Source organism: Musa acuminata, chromosome BXJ2-1 (assembly GCF_036884655.1).
Source record: "Musa acuminata AAA Group cultivar baxijiao chromosome BXJ2-1, Cavendish_Baxijiao_AAA, whole genome shotgun sequence".
NCBI classification, from domain to species: Eukaryota; Viridiplantae; Streptophyta; class Magnoliopsida; order Zingiberales; family Musaceae; genus Musa; species Musa acuminata.
Window position 1 is genome coordinate 6,440,562 of NC_088338.1, and position 22,640 is coordinate 6,463,201.

Consider the following 22,640-nt stretch of genomic DNA (forward strand, 5'->3'; position numbering starts at 1 on the left):
ATTATCATTTTTATTGTCCTAGTTGTGACATTATTCCCCTTCCCTTACCTATTGATCGCATATTCAAAATTTACATTTTTTTTCAAACATAATACTAAAAAAAATGAGTGTAATGATAAATACTTTTTTTCACCATATACTTTAAAGATCTATAGAGATGACAATATCCAAATATTAAATATATAATTAATATTTTTATTGTTAATATACGAATATTTATATTAAAAAAATTATCATAATTTAAATAAAATTCTAAGTATGAGTTTAACGATGTCCACTTATGAGTGGAAGAGTATAAATATTGTTAGGTTTATATTATACATCTTCAACAAAGGGGCAAGACTCATGATAGTTAGATATTTATGTGAATTCAATGATATTTATATTTAAAATCAACATATATATTTTTTTTCAAAGCACAAGTGGTGAAGATGAAATTCAATCCAATGATTTTACAATAATCTATTAAAGACTTTACCATTTAAGTTAGCCAACACATTTGTTAGTATATTTTCAAGTGTGAAAATGAGTATAATAACATTCATTATTAGTGTAATTATATTAATATTATTTGTTTAAACTTCAAACTTAATAAACAAAAAAAGTGATATTTAAACAGTAAACATATGGTTTTAAATTTTTTAATGTGATAATAAGGACATTTATATTCAGATTTAACATATATGTAGCAAGATTCTAAAATAGAGAATAGTTGTGCCACTTATGAGTACAACTATATTTTACATCAAACTTTCACAACAGAGAGACAACAAACTCATAATAGTAAATATATACTTTTCATCTTTTTATACTAATTTATTGATATTAGTATTCAATTTTAATTTATTATTAGCAAGCTATAAAAATGGGTGTACCCATTGTTAATGTATATGCAATGACATAAATGTTATCCAATCTAGACAGTTTTTATTGGTTTTATGAAATGTCATGATATTCATATTTTAATTTTTAATTTATTTTTAATATGATATTATAATAAAAATGTGAAGATATTCATGTATGAGTATAATGAAGAAGAGGGGTTAGAGTTTTTTGTTTTACAAAATTAAACATATTTGGGTGACCCAAGTAATTTTAAAAAAAAGGGATGCTTCATAAAAAAAAACCCATAAAGTGATTTTTTTGAATAAATCATTCATATATTTTTATTAAAATATATGATCAACAAATAAAATAAACATGAAAATTATTTACACTGAGAATTTCGCTTTTTTTTTACATTTATTGGAAGGAAAAAACATATTTGTTAGCAAATAACTAAAAGAAAATTCTTCATTCCCCTGTGATCGTGACCGTTCGTTTCACCGATTCGGTGTAATCTCAACCGTCAGTCTCTTCCTACCTTGGAACGCGTCGCTGCTCTTTAAGGGGAAACAGCCGCCGTCTCGCCCGTCGGCCGAGATTTACATGCTCCTTTGCCGCTGTCGCCGGTGGTTATCTGCCTTCGCTCCTCGATCTTCCGTCTGCCGCCGTCGCCGCCTCTCCTCCATCTTTCCGTCGCCGCCGGTTGCCGACATGGGAAAGAGCGTCGCCCGTGGCGGTTCTTCCGAAGCTAAACCCAAGGAGAAACCCTCCCCAGTCTCATCCCACAAAGACGAGGCCTACCTTGACGCCGTCATCCAGAAGCGCGTCCACCTTTTCGAGTCCATCCAAGCCCAGCAGAAGGCGGAGCGCCTCGATCTCGACGGGGAATCCATTAGGTACGTGTTCTTTCCCTTCAGTTTAAGGTTCTTAATATTTTCTAATTCTAAGGAATACTGGGCATTCTTGACACGATCAACTAGAAGTCTAGAACTGTATTAATTGTTTCAACACGGTTTTCAAGTAAGTTATCGATGAGGACTGCTCAAGGGTTTAAGAAAGTAATCCAGGATTCAAGAAGGTCAACGGAAACCAATGTATTTATGCTTTATAGTTTCTATATTGTAAAAAAGCATTTGTGACGAGTTTCCATTGGAAGCCTTACCGGTAATTGCACTTTCTTGTTGTTACAGGGATCGTTTAACTTTTTTCATAGGAACTAAATCTAATATACTAAAAGAAGATGTCTCAAGGACACCTTTTTGATAAATAAAACTACTGAACACATTTTATATTTTTGATGGTATGAAAGTCGCTCATGATGACATGTCAATGTTTTCAGATTCTGAAGCTTCTTATACTAAAATTCGGGGTTTTGCCTCTTATGCTTAACACAGTGATCATGAATTGGTTCTCCTTTGCATGTAAATTTGTTCAAACTTGTAATTTCTAATACATTGCTTTGCTTTGCTATTTGTTGCTTTCTAGAATAACATTGCCTGATGGCACAATCAAAGAAGGGAAGAGGTGGCTAACGTCACCCATGGATATTGCTAAGGAGATTTCGAGTGGGTTGGCAGCAAGTGCATTAATAGCTCAAGTAAATTTTCATTTTTATCCTCACGATCATCTTTTACAGTAATGCCTTTCTCATTACTTTCTTTTTCAATTTTAACCTTTTTTAATGCCCAAAGCACTCTACGGAAAGCTAAAGACAAAATACAAGTTGATTATGACACCTTGCAGTGACCTACTAACATGATCATCTTATTTCAATTTTTATTCTCTTCTTTTTGCATCAACCTACCAGCAGGATAATCTTATCTCATTATTTATTCTCTGATTTTTTAAGGTTGTGGTGATAAATGTGATATTGTTTTTAGTTCTTTCCAATACCTCATTTGGATCAATACTTTATAGCAAGGATCACTGTTTCAGATATTGAACTCATGACGGTGACTGGTATGTACCAGTTGATATCAGTGCACTAAAACACAAGAGGAATAAGAAGAAGGAGAAGAGGAAGGGGCGGTGGAGGAAAAGGAGGAGGAAGAAAGACGAAGGAAGAACACAAGGTGCTGGGGGAAGAGGAGGAAGTGGAAGGAGGAGAAAGGTAGAATAGAAAACAATAAAGAAGAGGAGGATGAGGAGGCAGAGGAGGAGGAAGAGAAAGAGGAGGAAGCGTACTCGGTGGTGGCGCACGATGGGGGGAAGCGGTAGGATGTGAAACACACAGAAGGCTCGTGTATGGGTGAGGATGGCTCGTAAACGTGAGCCATAAAAGTTTTAATTAATTTTGTTTAACGGGTCAGAGCAGATCGTCCGAACGAAGGTGGTCTGTGTACTCGTTCATGTTCACGCTTGGGGCCTGGGTCGATACATACTGTATCTGATTTATTATATCTTCTGTCAACGTCACTTTATTTGTTTGATCATGCATCTAGTCTGGCAGGGGACATCAAGGCCTTTTGCTGAGGATTTAAATGAGACTCATGGTTCGTTATTTTATCTTGGCCACTTTTGGTCATGCTTCTTTAACCACTCCATCTGATACTTCAATTTATTACTTGCATAGCAAATTTACTACTAGCAGTGTGTTCTTTGTTTAAAGTTAATTTCTTAAATTACCGAACTAAAACATTGAGCAAGGTTTTGTTGCTAAGGAGCTTTAGACACTTTAATAAATGGGTGCCTAGGGCCTGCCTGTGGCAACTATGAGTACTAGGAATAAGTATTCTATTTGTTATCTGGAAGCTGATGTCTTAGTCATTCAACCATGCAAATCAGAGTTATATTAACATCTCTAAATGAACAAAAATCTGTTATCGTGCAATTGATGGGTGGATGACAACCTTTTACATTAAGGAAGAATGATTTCACAGAGCAGTAGAGCACAACTCTAGGCTTTACTATCAGTATCTTGGTTAATCTGCTTATTTAGTCCTTTTCCACTAGGCATTATGTTGTCTGTCCTTTCTCTGTCATGATCAGTAACATTATTTTTCCCTTAAAAAGAGTATAGGTGAGCCTATTGACTCTCCTTTCTTGTGGATAGAACTCATTCATGTTAGATTGGGATTAATTTATTCTAAGATTTTTATTGATGAATAACACAGATTCTAACCGGGGATAAAGCAACAGTCCCCTGTCTTGCCATTTGGCCATGTATTTGTGTGCAACTTTGAATATGAATTTATAGGTTTCCAGATCTGCACTAATTAGCATATGCTGTTTAGCCTTATGTTGTTTCCACTGTTCAGTGATGGCATCTTTGTTTGAGCTTCTTATGCTGATATCAAATGATCATTTTTACAATTGCTTTTTTTTTTTTTTCATCTAAGCTATTGTAGCTGCCTGTTTCCTCTTCCACAGTGTAAGAACATAAATTATGTTGCATGATTATGATAATCATTTCCTCCATCTACATATCTTTACAGGCCTAATGTACATTAGAGAGGAAACCACCAGGAGCAGGCATCCTTTTTATAATTTTTTTGTATTCTTGAAAATATTCTCTTTTATGTAATGACTTAATTTTACACTCTAGGCTAACGATTCCCTAGAGAACCATTTATACATGATCTTTAATCTTTTTTTTGCTTTCATCGGTTGAAAGGTAAATGGAACACTCTGAGCAGGCATCCTTTTTACAATTTTTTTGTATTTTTTAAATATTCTCCTTTATGTAATGACTTAATTTTGCACTCTAGGCTAATGATTCCCTAGTGAACCATTTATAATGCTTCAACATGATCTTTAATCTTTTTTTTTGTTTTCATTGGTTGAAAGGTAAATGGAACTCTCTGAGCAAGCATCCTTTTTATAATTTATTTGTATTTTTTTAAATATTCTCCTTATGTAATGACTTAATTTTACACTCTAGGCTAATATGATCTTTAATTTTTTTTGCATTGGTTGAAAGGTAAATGGATCTCTTTGAGCAGGCATCCTTTTTATATATTTTTTGTATTTTTTAAATATTCTCCTTTATGTAATGACTTAATTTTACACTCTAGGCTAGTGATTCCCTCATGAACCATTTACAATGCTTCAACATGATCTTTAATCCTTTTTTTTCTGTTTTCATTGGTTGAAAGGTAAATGGAATTCTCTGGGATATGACGAGACCTCTTGAGGGTGACTCAAACCTTAAGTTGTTTAAGTTTGATGATGCTGAAGGGCGTGACACCTTCTGGCATTCTAGTGCTCACATCCTTGGACAGGTGCTATCATGCTCAGATCTCATTTCTTTGCTTCATATTTAAAAATTAAAAATCAATAAATTCATATGATGTACAATTATGCCTGTGCTATCTTCATAGCTCTTTATATCTGTTACAATAACCTTGGGCCTCTTCTTCATTAACAAAAATTTGGTTGTTGTTTTTGTAATTTCAGTCCCTTGAGATGGAGTATGGGTGCAAGCTATGCATTGGGCCATGTACTACACGAGGGGAGGTGCTTACATGATTGTTTGGTCTACTTTTCTGGTCTTTGCATCTCTTTTGTGATGCTAATGACTGCTTTGCAATTCTAGTTTTTGTGGCTTTACCTTTTCTTATTGGTTAATAAGGATATGTAATACTGATTAGTAATGAGGTAACTTAATCTTTTCCAATCATATGGGCATGTGCAGCAGTAGGTAAAGATCTTGCTGGTGCATTAAGTTAGATTGAGGACGCAACAACATGTTGCTACATGATTGTAAATTCTTGGATACAGAACTATCACATATAGGGTACCACTATTGAGCTTGAACAAGTAATATGCATTGATGACAATTGACAACTTGAAGGTGATATTATTCATGGGAAAAACATACCTTTGTTTGTGTTGTCAATATAAGACCATACCAGAGACATTATATGATTTATGCAATTTAAAGATTCGTATATTCCTTAACATGTATGCAACTTATCTGTATGATTAGTTCTAGATGTTGCCATGGAAAAAAATATATATAGTTTTTTGGTGTTAGTAAGTGCTTCATATGAGTTGAATATGCAAAATACATGCAGTACAGGAATTTTCTAGATGTGTAGAATGATCTATGGGTTTAGAGAAGTACAAGTCAAAATTATGTTAACTTTGATTTCTCTATATTTATTCTGAACCTTTACTGTTGCCTTCTTTTTGTTGTTGCATTTCTGCTGCTGCTGCTTTTGCATTTTGTTTTTGTATTGTTATAATAGCTTTCTTTCTTTTTCTTACATGGTGTCAATATCATCTTCATGTTTATGTATTTTACAATGAACACAATTCTCTAACATGTCTGCTAATAACCCCAGCAATATTTTTTTGTTGCATCTCATAGTTTGATGTTATTTCCTAAATCATATTTTAATAGTTGTCGTTCAAAGTTTTCTTGCTTCGTTGATGTGTGCGCCTTGCCTGGTGTTTTGTTCCCATGCTCCAATAGCATCTAATGCTTTCATGCATCTTGAGAGTTGAGCTTCTGATAACTTTCATTCTTCCCATAAGCTCTGGCTGCTGAATTGCTTATTAATCAAGGCAAAACAAACTGAAACCAACAGTTTATGAAAAGGAATCCAACCTACTCTTAGGGTAAGTGATCAGCTTCCACTATATACACTAAATAAGATTCATCAAGTCAATTTGTCCCACTCAATCGAACAACTGAAGTTAAAATAATTTGGAGTATCTTGAACTTTAATCAACAAGTTCTTTTTCCTTGTGCTTTAGATATTAGCTCATAACTCTTATGCAAAATACATGTCTGATGGAATTTGAAATATCTTTAATTTAAATGCTTGTTAAACATCCTGTCCAGTGGTCCATTTGATGGCATTTTATAGAGTAAGGATGCTGCAGTCAGTGACTCAGTTGTAGTTAAGAAAGCATATGCTGCATTTAATCTCTTCTACATGTTGTATAGGTGTTTTAGTGTATTCATAGAAACACACTACATTTTATTGTTATTTAAGCTTGATGTTGCAAATTTTATCTTGGTGATGAGTTGTATATTTATTTCATTGTAGGGTTTCTACTATGATGCATTCTATGATGAGTTGACATTGAACGAGGAACATTTTAACCAAATTCAGTCTCGGGCAAGCAAAGCTGTTGGAGTATGATATTTTTTTCCTTTTTATACTTTTTAATTATTTTCACCCTGTGTTGTCTGATGTTTGAAATATAAAATTTGTAGTGTAGATATTTTATATTTTGATTGATGGATTTTGTTTGTATAAAAATATTTTTTGTTTTTAAGATAGGGAGAAATTCAAAAATTTATGTGATGATGTTGAGGCTCAAGAAATGCTTGAGGCATGTTCATCTAGCTCACTAATCATATTTTTCACTACTTAGGGATGGATCATGTCAGAACAAAAGATGCAATATTTGATTGCTGGCAAGAACTTATTTTAGTATTCCTATTGTTGAAGTTTCTAAGACCGGGCTTCCCCTCAGAAGTTCCTTTTCTCTGTACCTATATTACATTGTTACCTGGTCCATGTGAAGCTTCCTTATGGAAAAGCATGTGGGCTTCCAGGCTGGTCTTTATGGGCTATATGTTGATAATGTTGTAATGGTAAGCAAGGTTCATAATACCGTACCGTACTGGTATTTCGATCTGGGCTCGGTACCGGTACGGTACGGTATACCGAGCGATACATTCAGGTGTGCCGAGTACAGTGCACTGCTACAGCACTACAGTGCTCTCGGACCGGTAACAGGCGGTCCGTGTATCGGCAACCTGTCGGACTGGTACGTACCGCCCGTACCGGGCGGTACAGTTCGGTACTGCAGACCCATTGGTAAGCATATCCATGGTTGAGAGTTAGCAAGGAATACAAGAAAGTGGAGGTTTAAGTAATCTAGAAGCTCAAAGATATTGTTATATGTCTTTATACATAGATAGATACAAGTATTCAATGTACATTCAATTATGTGTGTATATACATGTAAATTGTAAATTATTGTGTGTACACCTTCACTCTTTGCTCCTTAGAAGAGTATCTATTATATATTCTCATTACTTTCATGTAACTATATGATGAAAAGATGTTTGGTTCAATATGACTGTGTCTTGGAGGAGGTTAACAAAAAAAAATTATAACCTTTATTTCTCAATTCTTTTGGGACGATCCATCTTAGCCATTCGTCAATACATCCCATAGTTAAAAGTTGAGAGAATAATATAACTTCTAGCTGTTTCCATTGCATGCAGGCATGCCTATTTGCATCTCTGTTTGTACATGCAAACATCAGCCAGGGCTAACATGCCTTCTCTCTGAGAGAAAGTGGATGATTGTCGATCTTTTAAGAATTCATTCAGTTTGCTTTCCAGTGCAAAATTTTTCTTTACTTTGCAACTTCTGCAACTTTTCTGGGTTGCCCCTCCTATGTATGCCACATATGGTATATAATACATACAGTACAATTCTGATCATGTTTCCTTTAAATTTCTGATTCAGGAAAAACAACCATTTGAGCGAATTGAGGTGTCCAGGGAACAAGCACTTGAAATGTTTGCTGAAAACAAATTCAAGGTAACTGATACTTTCTAGTGGTTTCTTTGGGATGAGGTAGATGCTTTACAAGAAGTTCTGTGTTTTTTAGCATTAAAATTGAAGCGTTAAAATATTGTACTATTTTTTTCTTAAAGGTCAAACATATTAGGTATTAAACTACTACTTATTTATTGTATAAAATAGTTTTCTCTTGCATAAATCTTTTATCTGCTAATATAGCCATTCTCTTTCTTTGCAAGTTACCAATGCATATTGAGTTTACTAACTACATGCAGGTCGAAATCATCAATGAATTGCCCGAGGACAAGACAATTACTGTTTACAGATGTGGTCCTCTAGTTGATCTTTGTCGTGGGCCACATATTCCCAATACATCTTTTGTTAAAGCAATTGCTTGTCTAAAGGTATCCTTCATGCTTTAGAATTTGTTGTTGGATTTATAATGTGATAATATGAGATAATATAAGATTCAAATATAGGCTTCATCTTCATATTGGAGAGGGAAATCTGAACGCGAGAGCCTCCAAAGAGTTTATGGTATATCTTTTCCAGATTCCAAACGTCTCAAGGTGTGGCTCTCATTCAACTTTAAATGTTGGTATTATCAACTGGATGTCACTTTTCTATCTTGTACTACTGTTTTTCTGTTTCATTTTACACTGGATAACAGGTTATTGAATTCGCTTTATGAACTTATATTTGAATTGTTTACATCTCGGTAGAATATTGGTTTTGGCAAGTGGTCAAACAACTCAAACCAATATTGATTTGTTATACCTGGTTGCATACTGATCTGTAATGTCTGGTTATCACCAGAAGGAATAATAAAAATAGTCAAATACCAAGTGGTTCCAACCTATATGGCCCAATACTGGGGTTTGGTTAGATCAGTAATTATTGATCTGTATGTACTGGTTCGATTGATATTTGAAACCTCAATCAGTATGTTATCATTTTCAAAGTCATTCAACTCTGAAAGTCTCCATGTTCATTCGAAAGAGTCTTTTTTTAACTCATTGGAACTATGCTTAGTTTTGAACTTCACATCTATCCAATTTTGAATGAAGTGTCTCCATGTGGTCACTACAATTGCTAGCCATTGTGGTGGTTGTTGGTGTTGCTTTCATGAACTTTGATGAAATACTTGACTGTGGCAAATTATTAGTATATGTTTAAAATTGGATGTCTTGCTAGAGAGTTACACAAAAATTCGTCATAAGATTGATTGAAGAAACACTTTTGTACTGTGAGTCAAAGCTTGGATTCATGACTTCCCATTTCTCCTGGCCTAGAGTGTCAGTATTAGGCTTCATCATGGAGCAACTTCTTTTTTTCCCTTCCTAAGGTGGATCAGATGAGTTTTGACCAAGGACTGCTGTACCACCTGAAATGGTACAAGCGGTATGTAATGGTCCGAGCATAGGCCGATATGCGGACCGCTCCTTTTTCAGGTGGTCCAATTAAACTAAGAAAAATTATAAAAGTGGTGGGGCCCTATCCAACTTAGCATTAAAAAGGAACGTTTGCAAGCCCTCTTCTCGTGTACGATGCTGATGCCGTTGCTGCTGCTGCCACTGCCTCTGCCTCACCGTTGCCGTTGCCACTCCTGCTGCTCTGCTGCCGCTTCGTTGCTGCCCCATCGACACTGCCGCTGCCGCCCCCTTCTCCTCTTCTTTCTTCTTCTTCCTTTTTTTTCTTCCTCCTCCACCACTTCCTCTTCTTCCTTCCTCCTCCTTCTTCCTCTGTTCCTCCATTGCTCTCTCCTCTTTTTCCTCTTTTTCTTCCTCACCGAAACGCTGGTATATACCAGCGTACCATGTGTCGGTACATTGGTACTAACTGGTATATATCGGTTCGATAGATCGAGACCGGTCCAGTACCCGAAACAGTGAACCTTGGTTTTGACTGTGCTGCCAAAAACTTGGTTGTGAATCAATTTGTACGTGGTAATCCAGTTGGCCTCTTTCTACTTGTTCCTATTATTTCATCCGCATCTCACCCTATACTGGGGTTACCAGATGTAGTGGCCACTATCTGTGCCCTCTTAGCAACCTCCCTGCCCAAATCATTTACCCACAAGTAGTTTCCATCTCTAATGATCCTTTTAGTTCAGTATTAGTTTCTATATTCATAGTCCTGTGCCTAACCTGTCCACATTTGGTCTCCTTATCAAAGGCCGTCCATACTTCATCAGTCTCTATAGGTGGTCAACTGAAAAGTGGCAGGTGACAAGTGAAATTATTTTGTGAAGCCCTCTTTGTGTCTTCTCTTACTAATTATCATACATTAGTGTTAAGGGCCTTTTTTTCTTTTAATTCAGAAATTTGCTTAACATAGGTTCATTTGCCTTTTCTTTTGGTGTTCTTTAAAATTAGAAAAGTGCTGTTCTTTTTTTGAGTTTTTGAACTTTTGGTGTTATCTTAAGTTCTTAACTCCAACTTGAATTTCAAATGCTAGCCACTTAATGTGTTGAACAAGCTCGTTTTCCATTTTTGGTCCTGGAATTTTCTGAAGTACAAAATTTATGTTTTTAATTCTTAAGATAATGAAAAATTTTAAATTAATCAAAAAAGAGAAAAACCCACCAATATAATTTTATCCCATTTGGCAGAAGAAGAATTATGTCTAACTGATATTTAAACTAGTTAACTCATCTCTTATAGTTTAAATGGCCCATGATTATTTGGATCAGTTCTGTTATTATTTTACTAGCAGATTCCTATTTTTTGAATTAGTTGGAACTTATAGTAACCCCAATTTTCTTCTGCACAAGGTGAATCTTCTCTTCTGCTCTTTGGGTCTGTCATCATATTTGATGTAGTTCTTCATTTCCTCTAAGACATTTTTTCTGAATTTAGTATTTATTGATGTTCTTGAGTGGAGCTTAAAGTCACTTGAGAAACGTTTGGCTTTCATTTTAGTTGGATTATTATTGTCAAATATTGGGCTAAGACTTAGTACATTGAAACTCCCTAGATCCCATGTTGGCAGAAGCCTTTTTCACTGTATCATTGTACCATGCTTTTATAATTATTTTCAAACGTTAGTAATTTGAGTGACTTTATCACTCCTTCGTCTGAGTCAATACTTTACTTCTCCAGTAATTTTATAGTCCTGGTTCTACAGTTTGAATTTTGGAAATCAACAATCTGATTGAAGTTTGTCAAAAGATGCTTTCAAGGTTGTAGTGTCACTGGAAAGGCATTCCATTTGGGGTGATATGCATTACAAGAAATGCAAGGTCAGTGGTGATTTGTTCTTTTAACAACAAAAAGAGGACCACCACCATAAATGTTTTTCACAGTTTTTCACCTGTAGTTCTTGATGCCTAGACTTAATTTATTGCATAATTTCAGTTGTCTCTAACTGGTTTGTCAATTTTGTTTTATCCAAGTTTTTATTTAAGCATAGTTTAACTTGGCGGTGAATTAATTGTGTGATAATTGCTTCATGCTTGATAGTAGAGTCATCATCTGATGATTGCCATTAATTTGTCTGGTTCAGCATTTCTACACTATGGTTTGAAGTTTGAACAATCAGTTACATGTGCGTTAACACTGAAGATACTTTAATTTCTGTTCTGTGTCCTTTCAATATGTTGCTATTGCTTTCCCTGTGTGGAGAGGATTCAGAATTCTGAAAATGCTGTTTCTATAATCTTTTTGTCTTTTGTTAACCTTCGTCCTTTTATTATGTTTGCTAGTGCTTATTATTTGACATTTTTGTTTGTAGGAATATTTGACCCAGCTAGAGGAAGCAAAGAAACGTGATCACAGGATATTGGGACAGAATCAAGAGCTTTTCTTTTTCCACCCACTTAGGTTATTTCTGACATAGTGCCTCATACTTCTGTTTTGACAACTGCCTGCTGGTGGAATAAAAACTGATTTTTTTCGCTTAATATTCAGCCCTGGAAGCTGCTTCTTTCTTCCACATGGAACTAGAATTTACAACAAGTTAATTGAGTTCTTGCGAGTACAATACAGGGATAGAGGATATCAGGAGGTTACTTTCTTTCTAAAGTTCATTTGTGTATTCATTTGCAGCATAGATGTCCATTCCCAGACTTTAGATGTCTCTTTTTTTTTTGTCCATTTAACTTGTTCTGATCTTCAGGTTCTGTCACCAAATATCTACAATATGCAACTATGGGAAACCTCAGGACATGCTGCAAATTATAAGGACAACATGTTTGTTTTTGAGGTGATTTTGCATTGGTGTTTTAATGAACATTGTATGCAGAAAAGTTACTAGTTGCTTTGTCAGCTTTGTCTTTGTACTTCCACATGTTATTTTTGTTATGGTAACCGTCTTGAGTGCAGATAGAAAAGCAAGAATTTGGATTGAAGCCAATGAATTGTCCTGGTCACTGCTTAATGTTTGAGCACAGAGTTCGTTCGTATAGAGGTGAGCTAATTTCTAGTTAATAACAAGGAACCAAATACGGGTTGGTACATATCAACCGGTATTTTCTAGTCCGACCAAGAACTGGCATCGGACCATATAGCCAGTACCAATTGGTGTTGTTATTTCATTGTTTTATTTCAATACTAGGCGATATGGGTTCGTATATCATCCATATCTGTACATTATCTATCCCAACTGGTTACTGATACTTGTATCATACTGAGTTTCTAATCCTTGGTTGATACTTAATATCATAATACTATTTTGTTTAAGCAAATGCTACTGTAAGTCTAAATATTTTGATCATTGCTATACCAGTGCTGAGCCGTATGTGGCATTGAGTAGAATGTGCTTGATTCGGGTCACACGCTTGGCACTAATAGACACTCCAAATCAATTTTTTTTGGAGGGGGGGAGTTCAAGATTTTTTGCATTTGTGTGTTCTTTTGCACCTAAGAGCAATGGTTAAACCTAGTTTGATATCAGCAAATTGTTGATGGCTATATGCCATACTTAAGTACTTGCCAGTTTTTTAACTATTCGTGCACAATGGGTAACTCTAACTGATAAACAAGTGGCTGTGATGTTAACATCTTGTTGGTGCTAGTAGGCCATTTAGGTAACAGCCTCACTATCAAAGTTGTTGAAATTTTGAGAAATGATTATGCTTCATATTTGGTGCATACTTCAAAATAATTGTGGATATGTTAGGATACTTTAACAAAGCATGGACTGTATTATACGCTATGAAAGAGAGGGGAAGAAGAAAAAACAAATGAAAGATAAGGAGGAAACTAGACATAGTGTCCTTTATGCTTTGATGGCCTATGGCTGTTTCCTGCTTGTCCCAAATTCAGTGTCAGCACGTCTCTTTCTTCTTCTCTTTCCTTCCACTTGTTTGCAATAATTTGATAATGTTAGTGTGAGTAGTGAGATGGAATGTGCTATAAATATAGTTGGTCAGTCCATTGATTCTTTAAAAAAACTGGCTTCCCTTCTTCATTAAACAGCCTGATTAAAGAGGTCATCTGGTTTATTGCCAAGCTACTTATCCATCCGCTTGGATATAAAACTTGTGAGCAGATGATTATGGCCCTAGACAAGGTGTTGAAAGTGACTGTGCCACATAAGGTGCCCATCTAAAATTGATTTCGTCGAACATGTTTTGTCGAAATATGATTAAGAGCACAAATCAAATAAATTTTGTTACCCAAACTCTATAGGGTATGGCTAAAATAAAAACCAGTGTTATGTTAATCAATGATTAAGTAGCTAGGGTTTGCCATATCTCAGTTGAGACTTGGAACTACTGGTTTCAAAAGCCGATTTGGTCATGGTTCAGACATATTGTGTGGTAATTTCATGGCAAAATTGGATGGAAATCCTTTGCCTTGACTGCTCAATGTGCAACATCTCTGACAGCGTTAAATTGTTCTTGCAGAATTGCCTCTTCGGTTGGCTGATTTTGGTGTTCTGCACAGAAATGAGCTTAGCGGTGCACTTACTGGTTTAACACGTGTGAGAAGGTTTCAACAAGTAATCACAATCATCATCACAAATTGGATTCAACATTTGACATTGCATTACTATTTATGGGATTTTGTTAGTTCTGGATTTTTTTTAAAATAAGATACACTTATTATTTTACAGGATGATGCTCACATATTTTGCAGGGAGAACCAGGTATATCTATACTGATTTTATGTTTCAAAATTTTGAATGATTAATTGTTTTTATGTCCATTGCATCCACTCTGTAATAGAAAAGCTTGACAAAGTTATAGTTTTTCTAAAATCCTTACCTTAAACACATCATCATGGAGAATGATTAGAAAAGTAGCCAGTGTTTTTTTAATGAAAAAAAGCCAATGATATTTTCAGTTTGCATCATCTTATTTTTTATCCATCAGTTATATTTAAGTGATGGGACACTATGACTTGTTTGTCCTAGTTTTCTTGAAGCTTAGCGTGTTTAAATGTTTCTTTATAAGAACGAGAAACTACAAAGCTGAATTTTTGAAGTGGCAAATAAATATGCCAAGTCCTTTTCTCGAAGATGTTTTAGACATCACGAAGGTTAGGATTATTTCATTGCCATTGCTTTTAGTTGTCCTCTTGTTATCTGGGTTTTTAGTATTAAATAGGTCTGAATCTTGTTATTGCTTTTTGTCCCTCTTGTCCACCAATTTAATTGCTGATTCTGTTCTTGAGGTTGCAGTGGGTCCACATGAATTAGTGTATGATGTCAATAGGACTGTTGTTCACCCGATACACCGATTTCAATGGACAGTATCGTGTATAAGAGATTTTAAATGGTTTTGTACAACACTAGTGCTAGTTATTTGTGCCAGCAGAAGTGCCTTTAGTTTTTGCAATTTTGATGAATAGCATGCACAAGTTTGACATGACAAACTTGGAATGAATTTATGGTTTTAACATTGATAATACAGTATATTTGTGGAGGCTATTTCCAATTTTCCAATCAGTCTGGATTATGATGATAAAAGCTTTGTTGGTACTTTTTCCTGTGTTAATTTTTAACTAATATGCTTATATTTATGTTCTAATAGTTTTTTTATTAAATTTTATGCACTGTCAGAAGACCCAGAACTACTTTGTACACTTAGTATATTCAATTTCACATGCATCTTTAGTGTTTTCTTGTCATGGCTAAAGTTAAAAGTATAATACATTTGAGATACAATGGTGGAAACTAGATTACCATTTTTATTTTGTTTTATTCTTGCCTTTTCTCTATTTTTGTACATGAATAAGAGAATGTTGACACTTCTTTTAGCCAAAATGGTCTCTCATCTTGATACATCTTGTTTCTTTGACTACAGATTAAAGAGGAGGTCAAGAACGTTTTGGATTTCATTAGTTATACCTATGGTATATTTGGATTTACATTTGAGCTGGAGTTGTCAACGGTATGGTACTTTGCCTTAGCTTCTGCATTGTCCATTTATCTTTGAAATTAACTGAGGCGATGGATTTATTGGTTGAAGTTTTGTTTTCCTCTGTGTTTGTTGGCGGTTTGACTGAACCTGGGTTCTCATGTCATATTGAAATTGTTGACCTGGTAGTAATCCATTTATGGTTCTTTTGTGATTTATTAAACACTCTGGCTTTCATAGTGTTTATTGTTCCTTCTGAAGACTGGTGGGAAAAACTACTTAAGAGATTCATGCTTTCTTGCAGAAAATGATGTTTTTAAGAGGAGAACCTGGAAAGGATAATACTGAATAAATTTGTGAAGTAGATTGATGGATGTATGTTTAATTCTCTTATTGGATGTTAGAGCGATCTTTTCAGGGACAAATTCACTACCTAAATCGTTGCAAAATATTATCCAAGCTATTGTACGTAAAAATAAAACTAATAGCCTAACATATCTGAAAATTTTCAATACAAGAAACCTTTTACAAAAAGAACATTACATTTGTGCCAAACCAAAGCTGAGATAACCATGCTAGGAAAAGCAATATTTATGTATTTATTGGGTTATGCTGGGTGGCTGGAAGTCTTTATTAGTCACTATCTGAACTTTTGATCTATTTTATATGCAACATGGCGGTATATAACAACAAATAAAGGTCTATTAAACATCTGAAAGAAACATTGAGGGAGAGAAAGGTGATTTGGAAGAAGAATTGAAGATAGAAGCTGGAAGAAAGAGCTAAAGGGGAAGAAGAAGATCTGACAAGTCATTTCATTTATGTGTCACAAGCAGTTGACCTTTGTTTATCTTAAACAAATCACAACCTTTTACTTAAGAAAAAAAAAGCTTGCAGCTATTTTGGTATTTCTCAGCATTAAGTCACTTCTATCAGTCCTCACCGTGAAGCCATTCACTATGTTGAGCTTCCATTAGCTCAATCCTATACCATATGAAACTGACAGAAATAATATGGAATCTGAAAAAAACTTGACTGTTCCTCTACTGGTTAAAGAGTGTCTTTCTTCTTATTTGAATCCAGGTAGAATTCTTTATTAGAGAAAACCCTTTAGGTAAACAATCTGATAATCCCAAGAAAAATCTTGCTCAAGAAAATCTAATTGCAACATTTTTTACCATGGATAGTAAATCTGCCATGAACATAACAAAACTAATGAAAATAGATAAATATAGCTTAAACATGTTATAACTTATGCTCAACCTTTTCTGTCCCAGATCCTATTTGGACTTCTTTGTAAGATTTTAGCTGTATCAGTTATTATTTTTATGTTGCTCACTTTTATATTCCTATGAAGTTGTACCTGATATAGTTAATTGTTATTACGACAGCATCTACCTTTTCTTTCTTCCATAATATTGATGAAATAAGATTGTAAGATGATATGCATCATTGTGTCAAAATAAGAGAACATTTATTGAATTTGTAAATGTCTGAGATTTTAAATGTGCTGCATTTCTTCTCTTTCACCTGATATTTGTTTAATTATGCCCATGTTTGAGCATTGCTTAAAATAAAAATGTGAAGATTCATTTGATGTTTGGTTATCACATGTTGTATATTATATAGTAACTCTTGTCTTGATGTTTTGATGATGACTTGATGGATATACAATTTTGGTATGGGTTGTATTGTCTCTACCATCAAATCATATTTAAAATTGTAAAATTGAAATATTAATATACTGTTATCTATCTAGCTTCATTAGCTGAAGGTGTAATGATTTATAATAATATATTAATCAAATAATCATTTGGTTTTAAAACATGTGAATTGAAGCATCAGTGATTGCAAGTAAGTCAAAGTATTTCATTAATTGAGTAGTGAATTAATTACTTTCTATTTATACTTCACTAATTGAAGTAATAATGATTGTATTAGTTAATTGCCTTGATTTAATTATTTATTAATCATAGTCTTAAATTCTTAAGGATTATAACTTGTGTTATTTGGTTTCTGTGCATGAAGTCTTCTTGTATTTTTTGAAGGTCTGACACTTGTGTATTTGTATCTTGTATCATCATTTTTCATAGGATACCACTTTATAGAGCCTTTAATATGTATTTGTATTGTTGAGCTTTCTTATTTCCAGTTATAAAAGGAATTTGTTGTAGTCAAAACTCAAAAGCCTCGAAATTAAAAGTTTTTAATGTGGTTCTGAACTGGTATATCATGTGCTGACCCATCTTGAACCATAGTGGATTATGTTATTAGACATAGTATGCATTATTAGCCATCACAAGGCAGGAAACATGCACTCAGCTGCTTGTAGTTTGTGCTTTGCATCACCTGTTTTGTGTCTCTAACATGTTGAAATTTGATATGCTGCTGTGTCCTGGCATGTCAATCCTCTCCTTGAAGCTGGTAAAAGCCTAGATCTTAACTAGTTCGACAGTTTTGATGATATTTGATTACTTCAGTTGCAGCCTAAATGTACATGATCATTTGTCTTGTAACTAAAGATCAAAATGTTCAGATCATGATTTTCTCTGATAACTTTGAGTCATTTGGTTGGTTATTTTGGATATGTTTTTATGTTGATTTGTGCCACTTGTAGCTCTGTTGGCATGGTCATTGTGGTCGATGTTTTTAGTTCTTTTACTGGTTTACCTTTTCCCACTTTTATTATGTTCTTGGAAAATGCAGCGTCCTGAAAAGTACTTGGGAGACATAGAAACATGGGATAAAGCTGAGGCTGCTCTCTCAGAAGCTTTAAATGAATTTGGGAGGCCATGGCAGGTACGTAAGTTTGAAGGTCATGCTGATATCGAAACTGAAATTAATATTTTGAAATCCTTAACACTCTAAAGCTGATTGACAACCTGCTCCAAATAATTATTGTGTACACGATTAAGGCATTGGAATGTGCTACTTGCTATGCTTTATATTTTGGGATAAAGATTGTCATTCTTGACTCACATGCTACAATCATTATGTATTTTTGATGCATTTATGGATTCAAATACTGGAACATACTAATAATTCTGACTGGTGTGTATTGGCATGGATTAAAATTAAGGTGTCTCTAGCTATGGATGGTCCATACTGCTGCATATGTGAACTAGATCATAGATTGCTTGGTACAAGGTGAAATGTTCTGAACCAGCAATTTGTTAATTATTGACTCAGACCAGTTCAATTTTAAGCGATATTTGACTGGTTCAGTGAAAAGTTAGACCGGTTCCGATGGTGATCTTGTACAGGTCCCAGCTGTGAGATTTGAAATCTGGGGGGGGTGGTGGGGGTGGGTGTAGGGTAGGGAGGAGGGGAAGGTAGCTTTTTAAAGGAGTGATGGAATATGTTATTGGCTTCTAAAGTTTTTGTGGATGTCTGTTTGCTGTTTTGCACCCATGATTAAAATTTTATGATACAATTATTAATTCAGCACGATGTATTTGATGGACTCACTCATTGATAACTAGCTTGTCATGTTTTCATTAGGTTCAATCTTATTTTTTATTTCAATAGTGTAGCATATAGGAGTCAATTTCGATTCAGCATGATGTATTTGATGGACTTGTTAATTGCCCTTAAACCCTATTTGTCTGGTCCTCAAAGTTCTGTTTTCAAGGGTTCTTCTCTAAGGAAATGGATTAGTAGTTTCAGATATCTGCTTTGTTCCTATAATGTTATATTTTTTTTACTTATGCCAAAAATATGTTATCATCTTCATATTGGTTCAGCAGGTCCTGATGTTTTGATTGGAATCCAAGACTCATTGTTTAAATGCATCACTGGTTTAAGCATTTTTGTAGTATATGAAGATTAATTACTTCCTATATATAAATTTAACAAAAAATCAGTTATTACACAAGCAGCTCTTGCAAATGCCTATTAAGTATTTTGTTAGACTTAATTATGTTCTTTAATATTGTAAGCAGAGCACGCGGCACGCCTGTCTTCTCAGTTGTATGTTCGTGCCCTATGATTTTGAAACTATTTTCCTTCATGTTGTTTCTGTAATGCGCTTGTTTTTTTCTTATTCAGTAGTTGTGCACATTATATACATGATTAACTTTAAGAAATAGAAATCCATAACAAACTTTGAAAAAAGATTTGAAAGAATTATTGAAACCTAATACTACTTTGTGCCATTCTCCTAAGGCAGATGTTAACTTTTAAAGGAAATCTGTTTTATTTAGCGTGCAAACTTTTTCTACAGATCAACGAAGGAGATGGTGCATTCTATGGTCCAAAGATCGATATTGGTGTTTTTGATGCATTAAACAGAAAATTTCAATGTGCAACTCTACAGGTTATGCATTGGAAAATGTACATAATGTTTTACCACAAAGAATCCCTTTTCCTAACTTGTGGATATGTTGCTGCAGTTGGACTTTCAACTTCCTCTTCGCTTCAAATTGTCTTACTCAGCAGAAGATGAAGCTAAACTTGAAAGACCTGTGATGATTCACAGGGCTATCTTAGGCTCTGTTGAACGAATGTTTGCCATTCTTTTGGAACACTATAAAGGAAAGTGGCCCTTCTGGCTTAGCCCTCGTCAAGCCATTGTCTGTCCTGTATCAGAAAAATCTCAAAGTTATGCCCAACAAGTAAGAAGCTTCCAAATAAGTGCTTGTTTATTCTTGTATTTTTCAGCAAAAGAACACTATAAGAAGTTTCATTTTCTTCCCAACTTAACCTTTTAGCAGTTGATTAGTTTTGCTTATGGTATGCTATTTCTTGTTTTGCTCTAACTTGCTAATGGACATTAGTTCTTTGACTTGTTTTTCAACTGAGTATGCCACATCCTGTAAATTTGCAACTTGTTCCTGGGGAAATTAGATTTGGGTGCTTGTTTATCATGCTAAACAACAATCTTCCTGAAATAAACATGAGTTATATGACATCCAGATCTCTTTTGTTACACTATAAACATATAGAATTACAAAGATCAAAGAGGCTGCCGACCATCTTCCCATTCCAGATCTCTTTTGCACCATGTCATTCACAAGGCTCTATACATGGGCACACTTCATGGACAATTGGGCATACATCTCTATAGTTTGATTTTGCTGATACAATACTTATCAGTCAGTGCTCACTGGCATAATTTGGCAGAAAAATCTTTGCCATGAATAATCCTAATTTCCTATACATTTATCTGTGTGCCGTGTAATGGTTTTTTATGATTATCCACTTCTTTTATGTTACTTCAGGTACATGATAAGATACACCAAGCTGGTTATTATGTTGATGCTGACCTAACAGACAGAAAGATACAGAAAAAGGTACATTCTTGTTCCTTGATGTTGGATGACTGATTCTTAGTACGTTCTACATGCATGTTGTTCTATCAAGACTATCATGATAGGCAAATTTTTAGGATGTTCTCAGATGTCTAGAAATTCAGTAATTATGAGCATGTATATGCTGTAGAAGCTTTTAGTTGTAATGATCAATAACATTATTTTTCTGATTATTGATGTGCGATTTTGATATTTGAGCTATTTGTGCAAAGTTTGTGTTACAAGAACATCTGATGCGGTGAGTTAGTGCCCTTGTAGTGTTGGGCTATCACCGACAGACTAGGCAAGGAAAGGTTCTTATTATGGCTTTAAAGAATATGCAGTTTACTTTAGTATGGCTATTATGCAACTTGAAATATTAAAACAGATTTAACTCATCTGTATGAATGATATATGCAATATCCACATTATGATGTGTTGCTTGATAGTTCGTTGGTCCCTAATCGGCATTCAGTGCTTAAAGTTTTTATTTACTTAATAGATGTATGTTTGATAATTATTGAATCCTTGTTCATTTTTCTTTTTGATAACCTTTGATTTGTGATTGTAAGGAGTCACTTTTATCTTTCATGCCTGATCAATATGATATCTTTGTATTTAAATTTGTTCAAATTTGGTAGGCATTGCATGCCTCGATCATTCTTTAGGAGAGTCACTTTTATCTTTGATGCCTAATCTGTATGATATCTTTGTGTTTAAATCTGTTCAAATTTGGTAGCATTGCATGCGTCGATCATTCTTTTCTTTAAATGAAACTTGAATTGTATAAATGTGTGCAGAATCTGTTATAAACTAGCTGTCTTATAGTCCTTGAGATGTAGAACTGGATTGCAGCTGAATAAATATCAACAAATACCCTTCACACAAAGTTGGAAAAGAAATCTTCGTGATATAAATGTCTCACATGATCTTTTTTGAGATAGTTTTAAGTACGAGTCGCTTTGTATTTGTTTGTCTTACGTGTACATCATCTTTGTTCATGTTTAAATTTGTTCATCTTTTTGTGGCAGTACATTTGGGAGGAAACGATTTTTGGAAGGGAAAAAAATTGATGCCTTATTGTCTATATTTATGTTTCTCTATATTTCGATCAAGAAACCTTGATTTTTCAGGAAAAAAACATTTGATTTATTTGTTTATCACAGGTACGTGAGGCTCAATTGGCACAATACAACTACATATTAGTGGTGGGCGAGGAAGAAGCCAAGACCGGACAGGTTCAACCTTTCATCTTCCATTTGGATAATATCACGAGATACACTAAATTACTTAGTATAAAGAAACCGATCAACGAAAGCTTGTCTAGTAGACTAATTGACATGCTTCTTCCCGTCGCTACCTTGATGCAGGTAAGCGTCCGCGTCAGAGACGGATCGGATCATTCTGTAATGAGTCTGGAGGCTCTCCTCGAACATTTCAAGGAGGAAGTTGCAGCCTTCCATTAAACGGTTCAAAAATTGCCAAAGTCTTTTTCATACTTATTTTATTGTGGATTTATCTCAATGCTACTGGGCTTTGGGTGTTAACTTTTTTGGGTTAAATATTTCAACAGTGAAATTGTATTTTGTGACCATTCGCATATGTACCATTAGTTCCTAGTTTGAAGTTGACGGCTGCTATTTATAGGTTGTCTTATTTTGTATTTCCATACCATTGTCTTTGTACTATGAACCACTACTCTGGCCAGATGAATTGACGGTGGATTTGCTT

The 22,640-nt window shown here is 34.6% G+C and overlaps 1 protein-coding gene across 1 annotated transcript; it reads left to right on the forward strand.

Moving 5' to 3' along the window:
• The first annotated feature begins 1,376 nt into the window (after positions 1-1,376).
• Positions 1,377-22,565, forward strand: LOC135598651 (threonine--tRNA ligase, mitochondrial 1-like). Its single transcript, XM_065092784.1, has 21 exons — positions 1,377-1,721; positions 2,311-2,422; positions 4,920-5,045; positions 5,221-5,280; positions 6,822-6,911; positions 8,262-8,336; positions 8,594-8,722; positions 8,798-8,887; positions 12,051-12,139; positions 12,227-12,323; positions 12,435-12,521; positions 12,641-12,725; positions 14,167-14,261; positions 14,376-14,408; positions 15,568-15,654; positions 18,328-18,420; positions 19,844-19,936; positions 20,013-20,234; positions 20,841-20,912; positions 22,076-22,147; positions 22,280-22,565. The coding sequence occupies exons 1-21, from the start codon at positions 1,429-1,431 to the stop codon at positions 22,373-22,375; spliced, it is 2,196 nt and encodes a 731-aa protein (XP_064948856.1). The 5' UTR covers positions 1,377-1,428; the 3' UTR covers positions 22,376-22,565.
• Positions 22,566-22,640: the final 75 nt, after the last annotated feature.

Bases quoted from the DNA above. Each gene is read 5' to 3' on its own strand.
- LOC135598651 (XM_065092784.1), top strand. From the start codon at position 1,429: ATGCTCCTTTGCCGCTGTCGCCGGTGGTTATCTGCCTTCGCTCCTCGA. The intron at 12,522-12,640 runs GTGATTTTGCAT...TCTTGAGTGCAG, and splicing joins ACAACATGTTTGTTTTTGAG to ATAGAAAAGCAAGAATTTGG. The intron at 19,937-20,012 runs GTTATGCATTGG...ATGTTGCTGCAG, and splicing joins TTCAATGTGCAACTCTACAG to TTGGACTTTCAACTTCCTCT.